The sequence below is a fragment of the Oncorhynchus mykiss genome, chromosome 8, assembly GCF_057628025.1.
Source record: "Oncorhynchus mykiss isolate SJ-2025 chromosome 8, ASM5762802v1, whole genome shotgun sequence".
Classification (NCBI taxonomy): Eukaryota; Metazoa; Chordata; class Actinopteri; order Salmoniformes; family Salmonidae; genus Oncorhynchus; species Oncorhynchus mykiss.
Window position 1 is genome coordinate 66991346 of NC_143029.1, and position 16218 is coordinate 67007563.

Genomic DNA, 16218 nt, shown 5'->3' on the forward strand with positions numbered 1-16218 from the left:
GCTACAGGTGAAGGATCTTAATTTGATTACCCTGTTGCAGAAGAACATTCCTGCGATGCAGGATATTTGAAACTTGTAGTGTATTTGAGGTTTAAACAGGCTTCTGAAGTTATTCATTTCCACTGTGAAATTTCAGACATGATTTTCCCTTACGAAAAATGTATCAACCACTACAAAAATTACCATTAATTATAATCCACATAATAATTCACATTTTCTGCTGTAGCAAACAGGTTCAAATTAAGATCCTGTATCTCTTTCTGCCGTATATAGTAACTCTGTTACCATAGAAACACCCACCAACAATAATGACAGGATTGATTCGAAAGTTGGGATAGGATAGTGGTAGCTGTGTTATTAGTACAAATGGAGACCAATTACCTATATGTCTGTGAGTCGAGTGCCATGTGAGGAAAGATGGCAAAGATTTTATGCAGCTTTTTGAAATTATGTAAAAAATATATACAAAAATTAAACTGGAGCCAAGCATTTTGATTTCTCAAATCTCAGATCTAAACTTCTAAATTAGTGTAGTTATTAGGGATGATGTGTTGTGAGTAGACTTGTTATGTATTTTAAAGTATTATTGATACTGTATTGTGTACATGAATATCCAACAGGGAAGACCCCAGTGACAAATACACATGCACAGTACCCAATTACTTAGCCAGGCATCACAACATTTAGATCTCCACATATTCAGCCCCACACTGTGTACAGTGAACGGTTAGCTGCAGTAAATAAAAGTAACCAAAGCTGTTATAGGGGAGTTGTCACAACAACAAAGTGCTGAACACATAAAGTACGGTATTTAAGATACAGAACATGTAAGTTCTGTGTGAACTTGTGAAGATAGGCCTATTTCTGTGGCGAGCATGCTATACTGTGTTCTACAGATGTAGGATCTTAATTTGAGAAGGTTTTCTACAGCAGGAAAATAATCCTGCAGCAACAGGAAAGGTGAATTATTATGTGGATTATAATTCATGAAAAGTTTGTGGTCATATGCACATCCTTAAAAACATAGGTGTTGGGCTAATAAATAATACTAGTAAAGAGAAGGAAGGCCCGCTGTTACGCTCTTTGATGGAAGGATCGGACCAAGGTGCAGCGTGGTAGGTGTACGTCTTACTTTATTCAATGAACACCGAAAAAACAACAAATACAAACGAAACGTAAAGTTTAGTAGGGCTAAACAGCACAGTACCAAAACAAAATCCCACAAACTACAGGTGGGAAATAGCTGCCTAAGTATGATCCCCAATCAGAGACAACGATAGACAGCTGCCTCTGATTGGGAACCATACCCGGCCAACAAAGAAATAGAAAACATAGATTGCCCACCCTAGTCACACCCTGACCTAACCAAATAGAGAATTAAATGGATCTCTAAGGTCAGGGCGTGACACCCGCACACTGTTTATGCTCCCAATTCACCGCTTTATTGACAATGTTTAGAACCGAAACGGATCTTCGTCAGGTCAAATCCCACCTCACATGACCATTACACACATGACGCATGGTGTGTATGGAAACAATTCAAATCACTTTGTGCATAGTCAGTCATAATTAATCACAGAGGTACATATGGTCATTAGGGATTATATACAAATCGGTCCAAGTTAAAAACCTAGGCAGCAGTAAAAAAGATTACGTTGGAAACTGTTGGAATACCCGCCTAGGGGTGGAGATACTGATCATCTATTACTGAGAAGAGAATTGTATTGGATTCACCATTTGTCTGCCATGTCTCCGAAAGGTCTCAACCAAGAGTTTGATATCAGACCATTTCTTACGTGAATATGTTATGTTGATTTGTCCTGCCATCCAGGTCTCCACTTGGTCATTTTGTACATTTGTATATATTAGATCTTCTGTAATTACTACATGTGCCCATCTCATTGATATCAAATTATTAGAGTTGTTTTTGAAATAGGTCACTGTAATTATATCAATAGCCACCATGCGTCCTGCGCATAATGGTCATATGGGCAGGTATTCCATATGTTTCCAACGTAATCTTTTTTTACTGTTGCCTAGATTTAAATTTGGACCGGTATGTATGTATATATATATATATGTGTGTGTGTGTGTGTGTGTGTGTGTGGTATGGTATGTATGTAATCCTTTATGTGATTGACTATGTGCAAAAGTGAATTGTTTCCACACCCACCACGTGTCATGTTCATAATGGTCATGTGAGGTGAAATGTGTATATTTTGGGATGTGAGTGCTCAGTCTGTTTGACCTGACGAAGATCCGTTTCGGATCAAAACGTTGTCAATAATGCAGCGAATTGGGAGCATAAACAGTGTGCAGGCCTTCCTGTTCTTTACGATTATAATTCATGGATATTTTTCTAGGGGTTGATGCATTTTTTGTTCAGGAAAATCAAGTCTGAAATTTCAAAGTGGAAATTACAGAAGCCTTTTTAACCCTTTACAGTTGTGGGAATTGGGCTTATTGGGCTTATTGGGCTTATTGGAGAAGAAATATGGAACGTATATGCATAAGGGAACAGTTTGGAGATTATGGGAAAATTATTAGATAAATACTGAATCCAAAACTTTAAATACACTGTTGATTTTAGGTGCATTTTACATTTACTGTACTTTTTGCTGCATTTGTTGTTAACGAAATCTAAAAATACTCTGGATTCATTCAGTAACATGATAAGAATATTATTAAGGTGCAACATAACACCAAAAAATGTAAAGCGTTTGAGTGAGAGATCTAACTGGTGTTTCCAAGGGGCCACATACCTCTTCAAGGAAATTTAAATGTACTTTTATGACTCAAAGGAGAGTCTTCAGCTATTAGGTGCTTTTTGAGCTCTCCTACCTGTGCAGTTGAGGAACTACAGATGTCAAACTTGTAGTTGTTTTCTTTGAAACACAGCCCTGCATCCCCGCATTTACACAATTACTGTTGTTGTTTACACAATCCAAAGACGGTCCATTATAAATCGCAATCTGGGTAAGGTGGGCATAATTTGAAAGCTTGTTCTATTGACTAGCTAAAATATAAAATACGATCTTACAGTGTTAGGATTTCACTAGGCAATTCAGTGAAGCAGGTCTTCATTTTAGTGCGCATAGAATGGCGTCATGAGTGCATTCAAGTTTTCTTCAAAACACAACAAACATAGGCTCATTCTGGTCAGGAAAACCCAGGATGGAACATCATGTAATCGTGTAACTGTACATCAAACATAGTGATCATAAATGTTGACACTGTGTATGACATGAGTTTTATGATATGGAAATGTCTCATCTTTCAAAATACATTGAGTCCTCGTAATTTGCAGCATTTCCCTTACTCAGATAATAAAACATTTGCTAAATTTCCCCAATAACTGGAGGGGTGGGGGCAACTTCTTGTTGCGCGTGTTGTTCATGTTCAGAATGGCTGTCAGTCAAAACCCATACAGTGCTGTGAAGCGGAGACCCTGTGCTCTGACATCAGGTATAGCATTTTATTGTATAGCCACTGCGTTCTCATTTAAGCACTTATCAGTGTCCAAATCTGCTATTTTCAACCCGTATACAGGAACGAGTGCAAAAGGCTACACCTCAAATACACTACAAGTTTTACATTTCTCCTGCAACAGGGTGACCAAATTAAGATCTTACATCTGTAGTGTGTGGGCATGCAGCCGCTCAGCGGTAATAGAGTAACTCTGCCTCCACAGCCTCCTTTTATATTCAACCTGCTAATTTCTGCTCTGACGACAAAAGCCCTAGCAGCCTAGCCTGCCCAGCTCTGGCTGTCTCCCTAGTTACCAAGGCTCCTCTCCCTTTGCAGAGTCATGTAATTACTAAGTCTTCGGAGGAGTGGGATTCTCTCTCCTCCAGCATCAACTTCGTCTCCAAAGTATTTTTGAATGCAATATGGTAACTTCCCAAATTGGGTATATCACTGGAAGATGAATAGATCTTCTCTGGTAACACATACTTTCACTGTGTCTGAATGAACCTTTTAGAGAAGGGGCACCATAATCCCTCTCTGTATGGACGTAGTAGTATTCCTATTAGTAGTATTCCTATTAGTAGTATTCCTATCAACTATTATACAATAAAGAATAGTTTGGAAGTTCAGGTTGTGCTATTGTTTGTGCCCTAGTTTTACTCATTTGTTCAACACATACTGTATTTATGGCTACCTCATTGTGTTTCTCCTTCAAGACATTATTTCCCTCACACCTATACAAAGCCTTAAAATACTTTGTTTCAGGTTAGCTCAAATGTTATACCACCCCGATGATGTTGTTTGAGCTCAGATAGACACCCTAGTTCTTTGTGAACATCCTCTTGATAAGTCTTTGTGTGCCCTTAGGAGGACTCCACACTAGCGGATGCCCAGGTTGTCAGGAAGATGTTTTTAGTGTAATCATGTGAACTCATACCAGCCTCTTCCTTAATCACTTGTTTATTACCTTCAATGCTCAGTATGAGAGATAGAGAGGTAGGGGTCTGACTGTGTGTTGGATGTTGTTGTGACGCTGCGTTGGCAGGACCGGACCAGGTAGATGTGGGTTCATGGTGCCATACAGTCATCCGTGGAAGTGCCTGATGCCCTGTTGTCACCTCCCCCGTCCCCACAGGTGCCACAGGACGAGTGGAGTGGCTTCTCGCCTCTGGGGGGTAAGGAGGATGACATCCCATGTCGACGCATGCGCAGCGGGAGCTACGTGAAGGCTATGGGCGAGGAAGAAGACAGCGAAGACTCGGAGGGAAGTCCAAAGCCATCGCCAAAGGTCCAGGCCCAAGGTCGACGGGCCAGCTATCTCAAAGCCACCCAGCCATCACTGACTGAAATGACTACCTTAAAGTAAGACTCTGCGCTATGATATTTTAAAGTGACTTTGACTTAATTTCATTATCATAGTCCTTATGATTTCACATTCTTTGGAGCATGATGTGTGTACTTAAATGACCCATTTACTACAGTGGTGGAGAAGCATAGCATGAAGAAATCAGACAACCGTTTAGGATAAGGTCCTCCGACCCCAGCTTTATTGGGCCCGTTATATAGAGAGGTTGCTCGTAGCTTTCAGTATCACTCTGGCACATCTGGGACTTCCAGCTAGAATTTGTGAATTCATTAAAGCAGCATCCAATTCAAGAGACAGCCAAGCCCGGCACCTGTGCATTTTCCCCTGCATGCCGTTCCACTCAGTGAGTAAAGAGTATTAATGTTTCAAACACCAGGGGAAATGACTGGAAGGTTCTCCTGACTGTAGATGAAGTGAGAAGCTATTTTAAAAATGAACGTTTCAGTTGAAAAAGTACAGTATATTCTAAGTTATATAATTATGCTCTTATCTGTTTATTATAATCTTCACAATGAACAAATATGTCAATTCCTAAGCATTGCAAGCATCTCTCAATTTAAATTTGAAAGGATCTTTGACAAAAGTTGAGCTAAAGGCACTAGGATTGTGAGAAAAGCTTCCCTAACCGTGACTGTGATCCATGTTCTAAATCAGCTTGTATTTCTGGCTGAAGCTCTGCATGCCTCACGACCTTTGACAGTATACTGTGCCTCTCCTAGTTCTGTGGTTCATGTTATGAACTCCACTAGGCGTCTGAAACCGTTTGGCAGGCACTAAGTGATCCTTAGATTACCACATCTGCTGCCCGATGGTTACTGTACTGTATGTGGGCCATGCAGATGTACTACTGAACTTACTGTGGAGTAATGATGTGATCATCTACACTGATGAATCACCTTCCCAATCAATAAGAACAACATTGATTTATTACACAAAAAGGAATGCATTTAAAGTTTTAGGAGATAGATCAGTGTAATAGTTTTACACTTTTGTTTCATTTTCTCTCTTTGACGCCAGCCTACAGTAGCTAATAGGCTCCATAGACTTTGCACTAACAGCAGGGATATGATTAGGTTCTCCCCAGAAACACACCAGGCCTGTCTCTGTCTCTAATTAAGTACCCACACTGCTAGAGAAGGTATGGTGAGCCTGGGGACTTCTCTTTAAAAGTGCTGTACTCACAGATTGGAACTTCATTGCTGTGCTGTTTGAGATGAATTACAGGCAGAGGGTATGTGTCATCATTAATGATATATGCATTTTGATTCCGTTATCATATAGGCCAGTTTGGATTTTTTTATTATGGTGTTATGGTAATGTTTAATAGCAGTCGATATAATGTATGTGTCCCACATTTCTATGTGCATGTGTGTACGTATTCTTGACATTTATCTGTCTTCGTGTACTGCTTGTTAGATAATATTGGAAACATATTGGTTTATTCCACACCAATGACATCATGCATAACCAAATTCCTTAACATCCCAACACTGAGGCAGCCTGCAGCTCTTGCTTCGCCCTTCAAGCACTTCAGGTTCCATCTTCTTCCATTTATTTTGTTCTGGATGTAGTCGGAGTCCAGCTCCCAGAAGGCTTGCTGGACCACAGTGGAGTTTCAGTAGGAGCTTCTGATCCAAAACAACCATGCTGCAGCAGCAGATTAGACATGGAGTTTAGACAGAGTTTCTCAGGTGCCAGCCCAACCCAACCCAGCACTGTCCTAGATGTCTATTCTGCGTGGCTTCCCTCACTGCTGCAGCTTAGCCGAGGTGTCTGTCAGCACGGCAGGCGAGAAAGATTTGCGTGGGCAGCCTTAAGTGAATTTAGCTGTTTCTCCTCAGCGCTGTGGTCGCTGGCTGGCCCGACCTGCTTTATGGGAGAGTGCATAATGTATGATCCCTTATTGATGTCACTTGTTGAATCCACTTCAATCATTGTAGATGAAGGCGAGGAGACAGGTTAAAGAAGGATATTTAAGCCTTGGGACAACTGAGACATGGATTTTGTGCCATTCAGAGGGTGACTGGGCAAGACAAAAGACTTAAGAGCCTTTGAACGGGGTATGGTAGTAGGTGCCAGGCGCACCAGTTTGAGTGTAGTTAAGAACTGCAACGCTGCTGGGTTTGTCACTCAACAGTTTCCCATGGGTGTCAAGAATGGTCCACCACCCAAAGCACATCCAGTCACCTTTACACAACTGTTGGAAGCACAACTGTTGGAATGCTCTATTGATTTAATGACATTCATTGTTGACCAGTTGAAGAAGGATTTTATTGAAATGAATAACACGATTAGAGACAAACGCACAGCTCTACAAATAGCTGTTAATGATGATGGCATATTCAATGAACTGATGAAAACTAACCAAGCGCTCCAGGACAAGTTGTCTACAGAAATAAACTTAAAATCAAGAAATTCAACCAAGGCAAAAAAGACAAGGCCGAGGATAGAGTCTACTTCTGGAGAAACCCTGACAGGGGAGGTCCTGCTCCTCCTCTCCATGGCAGACGCAGGGGGGATGCCGCTTCCTTCAATCCACCCCCGTCGGATCAACGCTCCACAACCAGCGCCTCATTGGCTTCCAGTGGTAGTTTTTTATTCAACGAGAGACTGGACGGACGGAAGGGCGGAGGAGGCCGCAGGCACGCGCATCGTAGAGATGCCACACCCGACGGGGTAAGAAGAAACGACTATCAGAGGCAGAGGAGACCGTTCACACGGTCCCAGAACCCACGGGACTGAGTGTCTTTAATTTATCAAGCAAGATATTGAGCCCTGCCCATGTCTCTTTGCTTAATAAAGGGTTATCTTTTGTGCCTACAACCCAGTGCAACAATTTTGATGTTAAGGTAGACAAGTTTTTTAGAAACATCCGTTTAAGGGAATACTTTAGCTCCCCTAATTCTGACACTTCCATTGAACCAGTAGGTTGCTCTCCTGCACATACTCCGACTCCTTTTAGAAGCAAGAGTTTTTTTATACCTCCAGCCAATCGCAAAAATATTCCACACAAGGGCAGTATTGAAGCTATGGAACATTTTCTTCTGCAACGTGACCCTAACGAACTACCTTCCAGTGCATGCATTATAACATTGGCTGAAATACTACTCACACATAACTATTTCATGTTTCTAAATGATTTCTTCATTCAGACGAAGGGCACTGCTCTGGGATCCCCCATGGCTCCTAACTATGCTAATTTGTATGTGGGTTACATGGAGAAACAGTCTATTTTCAATCCTCTCAAAGGTGTTTTCTTGCCTAACATCATTATTTGGAAACGGTATATTGATGATATTTTTGTTCTATGGAGGGGTGATGCAAAACAGTTCCAGGCGTTCCATGTTTTTCTTAACTCCTGTTCTGATCCTTTGAGATTTACTATGCAATCTGACACACGTCAAATCAGTTTTCTTGATATTCTGATCTTGTGTGAAGATAATGTTCTATACACTGATCTTTACAGGAAGCCTGCTGATCGTAACAGTTTGTCACCCACTTCCCTTGAAAAATAGTTTGCCCTACAGCCAATTCTGTCGAATCAAAAGAATTTGCAAAAAACAATCAGATTTCGACAGAAATATGGCTGAGACGCAAAGAATGTTCAAGGAGAGGGTCTACAAAAATGATCAGATTAATATTGCCATTGAGGAAATTCAAAACAAAACGAGACATGACCTTTTTCAAGGTCAGTCTCGCAATAAGACACATTATTGTGTTCTAACTACCCGCTATTCAAAGTGCTCTGAACAAATTAAGGGAATCGTTCACAAACTTTGGCACAGTCTAAAATACGATGATAGTCTCGGTAATGTGTTTTCGGACCTTCCTTTGGTCGTATTCTCGCGGGGCAGAAATCTGATTTACCACCCCAAGATAGTCCTGAACAAAGTCTATTTGCGCCCCTACTGGATGGAAATTACAAATGTAATGGCTGTGCTCAATGCAATGGCACTTATAAATGTAGAGCGTTCAAACACCCACAAACAGGGAAATCGATCCCAATCAAAGGTGTTATTACATGCTCCACTAAGGCAGTTATTTATCTTATAACTTGCCCTTGTGGTAAAAATTATGTGGGTAAAACAAAGCGCGAATTAAAAGTACGTATCTCTGAGCATCGTAGCACCATTAGGTGTAAAAACTTTACTTACCCAGTTGCGGCGCACTTCTTAGAGGCAGGCCCCTCAATTTCATCTCTTCGTCTCGATTTCGTCTCCCTCCCTAGGAGAGGGGGTGACCTTGATAATTTATTGTTAAAACGAGAGGCTGCCTGGATCTTTAACTTAAAGACCCTTGCTCCCTTCGGTCTCAACGTAGACTTTGATCTGAAGCCATTCTTGTGATTATTGTGACTTTGCCATTGTAATTGTTTGTAAGCTTGTGTAGTGATTGTGTAAATGAATGTATGATAGTATGCTATCCATTTGTTGTTTGTATGCTGTTCTTTGTATGCCATTTTAATATTTGATAATTAACCAATGATATTAGGCCACTCTTGGCCATGATTACAGACACCTGTGTCTTTTGACACTACATAAACGAGTCATCCCGCAGTGTTTGTGATTATACCCTGATGAAGACAGCTTGGCTGTCGAAACGTTGGAAATAACATTTTTGCATCTGAGCTCCTAGAGTGTGCGGCTCTCTGTTATTTTCAAGGAAGCATTGGAGTCGACATGGGCCAGCATCCCTGTGGAATGCTTTTGACACCTTGTAGAGTCCATGCCCCGACAAACTGAGGCAAAGGGGGGTGCAAATGAATAATAGAAAGGTGTTTGTAATGTTTTTTACACTCAGTGTATAATGAATGCAAGGAGCAGAGTGGACAAACATGGAGTCAATGAATTAAGAGATCTTGTTGGACGTACTTAAAAAAAAAAAATTGTACCTTTATTTCACTAGGCAAGTCAGTTAAGAACAATGACAGCCTAGGAACAGTGGGTTAACTGCCTGTTCAGGGGCAGAACGACAGATTTGTACCATGTCAGCTCGGGGATTTGAAGTTGCAATCTTTGGGTTACTAGTCCAATGCTCTAACCACTGGCCTACCCTGCTGCCCAACTTACCATAGTCAGCATTAAGGAAATCTGATGTGAATGTGCACTGAGCATGTACATCTTGTTGTGATCTATTTTCATCTGGTTTGTTTGTTTTTCCTCCCCAATTTCGATCTTGTTTCATCGCTGCAACTCCCCAACGGGCTCAGGATGCGAAGGTCGAGTCATGCATCCCCCGAAACGTGACCTGCCAAACAGTGCTTCTTAACACCCGTCCACCTAACCCGGAAGCCAGCCACACCAATGTGTCGGAGGAAACACTGATCAACTAACGACGAGGTCAGCCTGCAGGTCCCCAGCCCGCCACAAGGAGTCACTAGAATGCGATGAGCCAAGTAAATCCCTAAGTAAAGCCCCCCCGAATCCAGGTCTGTAGTGACGCCTCTAGCACTGCAGTGCCTTAACCCGCTGCTCCACTCGGAAGGCCCTTGATTATGTTTTGATGGTGAAAATTAGACACAGCGTGTTATCGAACCAAAATAGACTATACCTCTCAATTGTGGTCTGAAAAAAGATTTCTATAATTTAATGTTCCAGTGTGATGATCCACGGAGCTATAATTGTGACTACTGTACAGCTTGGCAGTTCCCCAGGAACGTCTCTCTTTGATCTGTCCATCTGACGTCACTACAGCTAACAGTACCATACCTTTGACTGATGGTCAGAGTGAAGTGGACTACAACTCACATACATCACTAGATGATGATGACATGCTTATTTGTCATAAGAGCCCATGACATCAGAGAGTAGCCTGATACCAGATCCCAGTACAAAATGGCGCCGACAGAGAGGGTCGCCTCGCTTCGAGTTCTTAGGAAGCTATGCAGTATTTTGTTTTTTTATGTATTACTTCTTACATTGTTACCCAAGGAAATCTTAAGTCTTATTACACACAGCTGGGAAAAACTATTGGATATAAGACCAACGTCATCTTACCAACATTACAACCAGGAATATGACTTTCCCGAAGCGGATCCTCTGATCGGACCACCACCCAGGACAATGGATCTAATCCCAGTAGCCAATCCAAAACAACGGTGCAGCAGATGGAGCGGCCTCCTGGTCAGGCTCCGTAGACGTGCACATCGCTCACCACTCCCTAGCATACTACTCGCCAATGTCCAGTCTCTTGACAACAAGGTAGATGAAATTCGAGCAAGGGTTGGCTTCCAGAGAGACATCAGAGATTGTAACATTCTCTGTTTCACAGAAACATGGCTCTCTCGGGATATGTTGTCAGAATCGGTTAAGCCACCGGGATTCTCCATGCATCGTGCCGACAAAGATAAACACCTCTCTGGGAAGAGGAAGGGCGGGGTGTATGCTTTATGATTAACGACTCATGGTGTAATCATAGCAACATACAGGAACTCAAGTCCTTCTGCTCACCCGACCTAGAATTCCTTACAATCAAATGCCAACCATTTTACCTACCAAGAGAATTCTCGTCATTTATAGTCACAGCTGTGTACATTCCCCCTCAAGCGAACACCAAGACAGCCCTCAAGGAAATTCACTGGACTCTATGTAAACTGGAAACTATATATCCAGAGGCTGCATTTATTGTAGCTGGGGATTTTAACAAAGCAAATTTGAGAACAAAGCTACCTAAATTCTATCAGCATATTGATTGCATGACACGCAGGGCTAATAATCTCGACCACTGCTACTCTAACTTCCGTGATGCATACAAGGCCCACCCCTGCCCTCCCTTTGGCAAATCCGCCCATGACGCGATCTTGCTCATTCCATGTTATAGCCAGAAACTCAAACAGGATGTAACAGTGAGAGGAACCATTCAACACTGGTCTAACCAATCGGAAGCCACGCTTCAAGATTGTTTTGGTTACACAGACTGGAATATGTTCCGGTCAATCCCAGAGAACTACATTGACCTATACGGTGACTCGGTGAGTGTGTTTATAAAGAAGTGCATTGGAGATGTTATACCCACTGTGACTATTAAAACCTACTCTATCAGAAACCGTGGATCGATGGTGGGATTCACGCAAAACTGAAAGCTCAATCCACTGCATTTAACCATGGAAAGATGACTGGAAATATGGCTGAATATAAGCAGTGTAGTTATTCCCTCCGCAAGGCAATCAAACAAGTAAAATGCCAGTACAGGGACAAGGTGGAGTCGCAATTCAACAGCTCAGACACGCTATGTGGCAGGGTCTAGAGGAAATCACGGACTACAAAAACACAAACAGCCACGACATGAACACCGACGTCACGCTTCCAGACAAACTAAACACCTTCTTAGCCCGCTCTGAGGAAAATTCAGTGCCACCGTCAACACCATTTAGTGCCACCATTCAACACCATAGTACCCTCCAAGCTCATCATCAAGCTGGAGGCCCTGGGTCTCAACCCCGCCTTGTGCAACTGGGTCCTGGACTTTCTGACTGGCCGCCCCCAGGTGGTGAATCTAGGAAACAACATCTCCACTTCGCTGACACTCAACACTGGGGCCCCACAAGGGTGTGTGCTCAGCCCTCTCCTGTACTCTCTGTTCACCCATGACTGCGTCTCCATGCATGCCTCCAACTCAATCATCAAGTTTGCAGACGACACAACAGTAGTGGGCTTGATCATCAACAACGACGAGACAGCATACAGGGAGGAGGTGAGGGCACTCAGAGTGTGGTGTCAGGAAAACAACATCTCACTCAACGTCAACAAAACAAGGGAGATGATCGTGGACTTCAGCAAACAGCAGAGGGTGCACCCCCCTATCCACATCGAAAGGACCGCAGTGGAGAAGGTGGAAAGTTTTAAGTTCCTGGGCGTACACATCACAGACAAACTGAAATGGTCCACCCACACAGACAGTGTGGTGAAGAAGGCGCAACAGCGCCTCTTCAACCTCAGGAGACTGAAGAAATTTATGTTGTCACCCAAAACCCTGACAAACTTTTACAGGTGCACAATCAAGAGCATCCTGTCGGGCTGTATCACAGCCTTGTACAGCAACGGCACCACCCTCAACCGCAAGGCTCTCCAGAGGGTGGTGCGGTCTGCACAACGCATCACCGGGAAAAAGTACCTGCCCTCCATGACACCTACAGCACCCGATGTCACAGGAAGGCCAAAAAGATCATCAAGGACAACAACCACCCGAGCCACTGCCTGTTCACACCGCTTCCATCCAGAAGGAGAGGTCAGTACAGGTGCGTCAAAGCTGGGACCGAGAGACTGAAAAACAGCTTCTATCTCAAGCCATCAAACTGCTAAACTGCAATCACTAACTCAGAGAGGTTGCTGCCTACATTGAGACCCAATCGCAGGACACTTTAATAAATGGATCACTAGTCACTTTAAACAATGCCACTTTAAATAATGTTTACATATTTTACATTACTCATATCACATGTTTATACTGTATTTTATACCATCTATTGCATCTTGCCTATGCCGCTCGGCCATTGCTGATCCATATACTTACTGTATATGTGCATATTCTCATTCACCCCTTTGGATTTGTGCGTATTAGGTAGTTGTTGGGGAATTGTTCGATTACTTGTTAGATATTACTTGCCTGTCAGAACTAGAAGCACAAGCATTTCGCTACACTCGCATTAACATCTGCTAACCATGTGTATGTGACCAATAACATTTGATTTGACTTTGTGCTGTCTTGCCAACTCCTTGTCAATGAGTGATCATGCTAACGTTAGTAGGCATTATTATTAACACCTGTTTGTTGACTTGTCTTCATTGGCAGGATCTCCAACGAACACTCTCCGAAGCTGCAGATCAGGAGCCACAGCTACCTGCGGGCGGTGAGTGAAGTTTCCATCAATAGGAGCCTGGACACCCTGGACCCCAAAGGGCTCCTGGACCCCAAAGCGCTGCTCTCCTCACCCCAATACCGCTCGCGAAACGAGAGTTACATGAGGGCTATGAGCACCATCAGCCAGGTTGGTGCTCCCGGCATTACGTCACCTTCTCTGGTGCTACGTCTGTGCAAGGGAGGAAAGTCACATCAAGTCAAAGTCAAATCAGCCATGAAATCAGCCACAAATTCATCTCTCCAGCGATGAGATGAATTGTATTTCAAACCAGTTTCAATGTCAATGTTCAGCCCTCAACCATCAAGAGTCAACTTAAAGAGAAGTAAAATTAATCTACCATTCCATTTACCATATATCCTCTCTAGAGTTTGGAAGAATACACAGCCTTTAAAGCCAGTTGTGCATTGTTTTATAGTATTTCGAAGATAGCATAACATAATAAATCATTATAAAAACCCGAAACCATTATCATATTACCTCCATACTGTATGTCATGCACATTACTTCATGTTACTCTTAGCTAAAGAAACATTTAAATATTGATTCAAATATAATAATCAAATTATTGTACAATAATCTATTCCAAGGACATTGTAGATACAAAAGTATTTTCAGAATAAACTAGTCACACAAAATATTTCTAATGAGTGACCTTTTGCTTTTCATGTCTGTAATTACAAATTTAACTCACTGAACAATCATGTTTCAAATCTGTGAAATCTCCCAAACTAAAATGCGATAAAGATTTGGATTAAGGATCAGTATTCACCAACTGTTTCTTGTTTAATACCCACCCTCAGTTATCAGTGAAAATCAGATGGAATTACAAACATCTCAGCATTAGTCTTGCCAAAAGCCCCTCAAGCTCTTGTCTTTTGGTGCTTTAGACCATATCCAAAGCATCCTTATCCCACCCTAACCTACAGTATGTTATTAAACCATCTTAGATGCTCTGGTTCTTGTCTTACCTTTTCTCATTTTGTCTTTTCTCGAAGATCCAAGGTTACTTTTATGTGTTTTGGCGTCGAGGAGAGAGGATAACAGGAATAGAGGAAACACAAGTTGAGAAGGGAATGCCCAACTCCTTGCTTCAATAATGCAGAGCTCTGTTTTAGACCCTAAATTAAATATCCTCATCATCCCAAACAATCTCTTCATTGCACTTGCTTGTTCTCCAATTAACATTGACCCTCACGCTCCCATTCCCTCTGACTCTTCCTCCTGTTGCTACTGCTGCATTGTAGTTCCTCTTTTTCTTCTGTAGTTCTCTTCCTTACTTCTCCTAATGATTTCAGATGTGTTTACTCTGCCCCTCAGCATTGAATGTGCACGGCTATTAAACTCTAGGTAAGTGGCTCTTCTATGGTGCGTTCTCCAGGTTAGGGTACTGATATTTGGATGTCCGGTTGTGCTGCACCCCCTCTCTCCCCCATCGTCCCCGACACCCTGCCCCCTTGCAGGTGAGTGAGGTGGAGGTGAACGGGCAGATAGAGCAGGTGTGTGAGCAGGTGTACAGTGAGATGGAGTCGCAGGCCATGGATGCGTTGGACCTGCCCATGCCGAGCTGCTTCCGCATGCGTAGAAACAGCTACGTGAGGGCCATGGACCAGGGCTGCTCAGAGGATGACGGGATGTCCCTGCTGCCCTCCTCACCCCCCAGGACCACCACCACCACCGTCAGGACCATCCAGAGCAGCACAGGTCAGTCGGTTTATCACTCTTCGAATACACACGGAGTAGTCACAGGTCAGTCTAGATCTGTTGCTCTGTTTATCTGGCGAGTCAAAATATGCACTGCTCAACCATACCACTGTCCATGGTAGAAAATGTCAGTGTCTTCTCAATCACCCTTTAAATCACCTCCAGCAGGAGTAAATGTCTACTGGCTAGCAAAAACCAATGCTGCTGCACAGACCAATAAAGGTCAATGTCTCCACTGGATCACCATTAATACACACCACCATCACTATGGAAACCCTCAAGAGCACCACAGTTTGGTGTGTTTATCCCTTTCACAACACATATTGATCTACTGTACCAACACTGTCAGGGAACCACATACCAGCAAAGGTCAATGCCAAGAAAGCCTCTCTCCACAGCAGCACAGTACTTACTGTATGTTCACCTGACTCCCAAAGCATACACCACACAACACAATGTCATAGCAGCACTAAGCCTGAGGATCTTTGCTGTCTTTGTAAGCAGGAGGATGAAGAGCCTGAGGATTGTCACTGCTGTATCTCTTTGATAGATGATTATTTGAGTGCTACGGACAAAACATGGCTTCTTGCCTGGTCCAGTCCACATGAGCAACATAAGCGTCTCTCCCTGGTATTTTAAACCATTATTATTATATCCACAACATTTCAAAACAGAGCCGGTGTGTGGAATAGGTTTGGAGAAATGTCGCACATTTCTAAAAAATGTGGTTAATTAAGGGATCTGAAGAAATTCCCCTTTTATAATTGCTTTTAATTCTGGCATTGTGTACATGCTTACAAGGAGAGAAAGAAGAAATGTTCTG

The 16218-nt window shown here is 42.7% G+C and overlaps 1 protein-coding gene across 10 annotated transcripts in view; it reads left to right on the forward strand.

The window, feature by feature from the left end:
* The window catches only part of dlgap1a (DLG associated protein 1a), a 121980-nt gene that overhangs the window by 75183 nt on the left and 30579 nt on the right, over positions 1 to 16218 (forward strand). For 6 of the 10 annotated variants that reach the window (XM_090182322.1, XM_036985982.2, XM_090182321.1 and 3 more), the window contains 3 exons: positions 4604 to 4830; positions 13625 to 13682; positions 15155 to 15395. In XM_090182322.1, coding sequence (XP_090038448.1) covers positions 4604 to 4830; positions 13625 to 13682; positions 15155 to 15395 — 526 coding nt within the window. Of the gene's footprint in view, positions 1 to 4603; positions 4831 to 13624; positions 13821 to 15154; positions 15396 to 16218 lie in introns of all 10 variants that reach the window. The other 4 variants (XM_036985979.2, XM_036985981.2, XM_036985978.2 and 1 more) reach the window with 1 other exon arrangement.